General features: G+C 30.3%; 1 protein-coding gene across 1 annotated transcript; it reads right to left on the reverse strand.

Annotated features, from left to right (window-relative positions):
• Positions 1-1,144: 1,144 nt before the first annotated feature.
• Positions 1,145-4,845, reverse strand: LOC105458899 (UBX domain-containing protein 6). Its single transcript, XM_011704505.1, has 5 exons — positions 4,829-4,845; positions 3,615-3,761; positions 2,552-2,957; positions 2,170-2,465; positions 1,145-2,082 (listed from the first exon to the last, which is right to left on the reverse strand). The coding sequence occupies exons 1-5, from the start codon at positions 4,843-4,845 to the stop codon at positions 1,695-1,697; spliced, it is 1,254 nt and encodes a 417-aa protein (XP_011702807.1). The 3' UTR covers positions 1,145-1,694.
• Between the last annotated feature and the right edge of the window lie 480 nt (positions 4,846-5,325).

The raw sequence follows: 5,325 nt of genomic DNA on the forward strand, positions 1-5,325 counted from the left end.
ACGCAACAGGAAACGCGAGCGGTCCGGTTCGAACAATGCGGCTGAAAAAAGCGTATGACATACAACAATACGGAACAGCCGCAACAGCCGGTGCGTATTACGTTTTACACACGCATTTGGGAGTGTCGGTCGATATTGCACGCGAATCAACTTTCGTGAAATCGCGCGTGAATGACGCTTCAATCCACCTGGATCAAAAACCTTTTTACACCGTTATTAAGTGCGTCTAATTATCGAATTAGTCTCATCTTATAATCTCAATCAATATTCTGTAATAAATATAGAATTATATTCATGACAGACTCTCACGGAAAGAACAATTTTGCTGAAAGATGCTAAAATTTAGTTGGATACAGATCTAAAAATAATTTTGTCGAACCACATCAAAGTAATTATGTTGGAAATTTAAACTGGTTGCTATAATACAGATAATTTTTTGCAGCATTACTCATTAATATTGAATTTCCTACGTAATTATTTTGATCAACAAAATTATTTTCAAATCTGTATTCTGCTAAATTTTAAGATCTTTTGCAGTAAAATCGTTTTTTTTTGTGCGCTTATGGTAAGAAGATCCGAAATGATACAATTAAATGTATTTATATCTGCATTATTCAAAAATCTGAACTTCTGATGAATGCAAAAGCAATTTTAATTGCCGTTTCGTTTTTTAGTATTTTTAATATTTTGCTAAAAGTTAATCTAAATGTTTAAAAAACAACATACACATTTAATTAATGTTATATTATAATTTGCTACTCGTCGATATATTTTTCATCTTAATTGGTACATAAGAAGATCCGAGTTTTCTCTCTACAAAATATAAATCGAAGTATTCATACGCACATTACCGTTTGTACGCTACTTTGTCACGGTACCGTTATAAGAGTGGAATCATCATTTCATATATACACACATACACACCTACAAATACTATTGAGGGCGGACGGTGTAAGTAATCCCCAAACTGGTTTTGGGTAATTACTGAGAGACACAAAACTGTCTGCGGTTCATCACGAATAACCGGTTTCCCTAAGAGCAGGCAACTCTTCATACTTCATGCTATATTGCGTACAAATGTGAAGGCGCAACATACTAAAATGTGGATGGGACACGGATGGAAATAAATCTGACAATTGTAAAATTTGAACATAAAATCAAATTCCTGATATATACAATGCCAATATGTGTGCATAATCATATTTGCTCCATATATGCATCGATATATATATATTCATTATTTATACAACCATATACATGTATTCCCAAATTAGGTACGTATGTGGAATATTCTAAATAAGCATTATCGCAAGATATGTAGGATTAGATTAATATCATTAAATATTATTATGCTTATTTACATATATCAATAAAATTGAAATATATTATAGTAAAATTACATGGTAAAATAGGTCTTTACATTTATTTATATATTTTAGATAATCGAATAGATAAATATGCACACACTTCAATAATAATAAATTTATTCAAAATCTAATCAGAACTTTGTTCACTTTTCTTACACAATTGGGGTTTTGATATAAACAATATGAGAAAATATACACAATATATTAGAAAAAAATTCTCAAAAAACTGGAATGACCAAAAAATTATGACAATAATGCTAAAAGTGTCAAGAAAATATTTAAAAAAAAAGCGTTTTGAATTATTATCTGTACCAGAATATATTATTTTCAAACTTCTTGTATATAAGCAAGTACATCTTCTTTCAAATATCTCTTAGGCATACTTTCCTTGTCGTTTACATTCCAGGAAAATTCCAATATAGCTGTAGGAATTAGCCGTAATTCTAAGAGCGTCTTTGCTTGACATTCTTCTACTAGCTTAATACCGTCCGGTGTTATCAACAAAAAGGACACTTTATCGTCGACCAAATTTTCAGTAACAAATTCGGTTACATTCTGGAACTTTTCGTGTACCGAGAAAGTACCTTGCAATATTATTCCATCTGGAAATTTAATGCGAAGTACAGCGAATTTATATCTTCTAAGTACACGCTGCTCATCTTTCTCCCTCATTGCCTTCGTTCGTAGCATTTGGTTTCTTTCTACGGCTTCCGTCCTAATAATATTTGTTTTCATTTAATTACGTTATCCAAATATTTTCCAAAAACCCCTATGTCATTAAATATATTACATATAAACTTACCGCAACTGTTGTTCTTTTTTTATTTCTTCTGGACTTATCGTGAAGAAGCTGGGTGGCAATTCATTTCTCACACGAGCTTGACTAGGCATTAATACTTGTAAATTCCTGTCTAACTCGATAGGAATGGGTTCAGCAGATATTAATGCTTCATTTAACATCGTAAGATTCTCAATGTTACAATTGTTAGAACTCCATACCAAGAAGTCTTCTTCATTCTCGTTATGTAGCAATTTTTTCTGTTCAAAACCAGCTGCTTTTAAGAAATCTAATGCTCCTTCAATAGGCAAAACTTTTTCCTATAAGAATATAAGTTGTTATGCTTATAATAAGCTCTATTTTAAAGTTTATTATTTTAAACAAACTATTGAAAATGCAATATTACCTGAAATATTCTGTTACACATTCTGATTTTCCAATATTTTTCAACATCGGGATTGTTAATAATGTTGTCCAAATATTTGCCAAGTGTTTCTACACAGCTTTCGATCTTCTCTTTTCCGGAATTGCAACTTTGAATAATTAGACATGCTGTTAATCCTGCTTCCTCTCCCATTAATTGTTCATATAGAAATTCTCTTATTTTCTTTTTCCACTCATCTCGCAACAATATTTCATCAGACAAATACGGGCAACGGAAGAACACGTCAGTAACTGCAAAAATAGAAGGATCTACAACTATATCTTTCTTCTCTTTCAACGGTGCATCTTTCGTCTGCTGTAAACTCTGCTGTGCTTTTCTTTCCAATTCCAGTTCACGTTTAACACGTGCTTGAATGGCAGCATATGATCTGTAAATAGTATTGATATTAATCAGATTGACACAACAAAAACTATGATAACACTAGTTTACAAAATTTTTTTTTACTTTGAACAGGACTACGTGTTTTTCATAGATTTTTAGATGCTGAAAACAATGCCAAATTTCTCCAGCACGTTAAGTTTCTAACAATAAGATAATTGAGGTTTGATGTCCAAAAAAATGTATTTTTCGACGATATTTCACTTTTTTTTTATAAAGAAGGTTAATGGTAATTGAAATTTCTATCAGAAGTTACGAATGTATTGATCACCCCCTATAAAATGCATTTTTTTTATTTCAATACCTTATTTTATTATAAAACAAGCATTTTATAGGGGATGAACAATATTCATGACTTTTGATCAGAATTTCAAAATGTTAACCTTCTTCACAAAAAATGTCAAATATCGTTAAAAAAAAGCCATTTTTTGACATTAAATCTCAATTATTTTAGTAATTTAATGTGCTGGAATTTTTTGGCTTGCACTTTACAGTTTACAGTATTATTTTCACCAATCAAAACTCTAGAAACACCTAGTCTGGTACAATATAATTTTTTACAGTAAACTAGTATAATTTTATATATTAAATAGTAATATATAAAACATGTGTAAAATAAATAAAAATAATCTTAAATATTACGCACGTGTTAAATCTTGGTTTATCACTTTTTTTTGCTTCTAATCTAGCTAAGGCAGCTTGGCCTGCTGTTTTAGCTTCCTCTGTAGGCTCCGCCCTCCTAATTGGTTCTTTAGGCTCTGTTGGAGTATATATACTACTGGACTCTGTCAATCTATATATAAAAATAAATTCAAAATTAGTATTAGATGTCGTTAATCTATCAAAAGATTAATAAAAATTATCGCTCGTATTTATTAAAACCGGAACGTTGATTTAGGCCAATAAACCAACAAAAGATTTTTTGAATATTGGTATAAATTAATATATTTCGAAATTTAACAAAAATTCGTAACAAGACGTTTCGACATGACTTGATTCTTTTCAGTCGTCTTGTACATTAATAAATTAAGTAAAATTAAATAAATTAAAATTATAAATACGTTTATATTTTAAAACCCTAAATAATATAAGGTTGACATATCATTTTTGTACATAAATAGGTATTATAGCTCGGTATCGTAATAAATATAATAAATAACGTCAAAACGGAGTTAAAGATTACAAGTTAAGTCGGTGTATAAAAGTCAAAATTAAAATGCAGTGTTGATATGTAGTTTCTAAAAGATGTCGCAGATTCGTCGTTTCCTATGTGCCTTGTTCTGATGTTTTATGTTCTATGTGTCCAAATAATTTAAAAGCGAAGAAACGTTTTCTTTAATTTGTCTATCTGGTAGAAGAGATTTTCGATATTTCTAGAATTTTGATATTTATAGAAGAGATTTCCAAATGATTTAAAAGCAGAGGACTGTTTTATTTAAATTTGTCTATTTGATAGAAGAGATTTCCGATAAAGAATTGTTTGTGAATTTTTATATCTAAGCTAATAAATCATTTTGTCGAACTTTTAACACTTATTTTCAGTAATTGGCGTGAGGTGACCAAGCTGGTCGCACCATAGAGTGTGATGTTTTGTGCTGTACTAGCTCTTAAACACAAATGAGAGCTTTTGGTTGGAAGCGAATAAAATATAATAGGCGACAGATGTTCGTGATGACAGTGATAATAATATAAACAAATTCTTTTATTTCTAATTATGGAAGTCCTTGGTAAGTTTGTATCTCAAAATATATCTCGTCGAGCACAGTTCTGTATCTTTATTAAAATTAAATCCATTAGGTTGCTCTTAGGCTACTCGACGAGATATATTTCGATACTTATCAAGTATTTATTTTAACAAACTTACCAAGGACTTCCATAATTAGAGACAAAAGAATTTGTTTATTATCACTGTCACTGCGAACATCTGTCCCCTATATTTTATTCAAAAGCTCTCACTTGCGTTTGAGAGAGAGAGCTCGTACAGTACAAAATATGACACGCTATGTCATAACAAGCTTGATCGCTTTACACCAATTATTTAAAGTAAGTGTTAAAAGTTCGAAATAATCATTAACTTAGATATAAAAATTCGCAAACAATTCTTTATTGGAAACCTCTTCTGTCAGATAGACAAATTTAAAAAAAAACGATCCTTTGCTTTCAAATCACATAGAACACATTTGGACACATAGAACATAAGACAACATTAGGACATTCTAGCATAGGAAGCGACGAATCTGATATCTTTTAAAAACTGACTTGTTACATATCGACACTGCATTTTAAATTTGACTTTTATATACTGACTTAACTTGTAATCTTTGACTCTGTTTTGATGTTATTCATTATACTTATTA

Source organism: Wasmannia auropunctata, unplaced genomic scaffold (genome assembly GCF_000956235.1).
Source record: "Wasmannia auropunctata unplaced genomic scaffold, wasmannia.A_1.0 LD334253.1, whole genome shotgun sequence".
In the NCBI taxonomy this organism is placed as follows: Eukaryota; Metazoa; Arthropoda; class Insecta; order Hymenoptera; family Formicidae; genus Wasmannia; species Wasmannia auropunctata.

Excerpts from the sequence above, each read along its gene's own strand:
- LOC105458899 (XM_011704505.1), bottom strand. Across the intron at positions 2,958-3,614 it reads GATAAACCAAGATTTAACAC|ATCATATGCTGCCATTCAAG; the intron begins GTGCGTAATATT and ends TACTATTTACAG. Across the intron at positions 2,083-2,169 it reads AAAAAAGAACAACAGTTGCG|GACGGAAGCCGTAGAAAGAA; the intron begins GTAAGTTTATAT and ends AAATATTATTAG.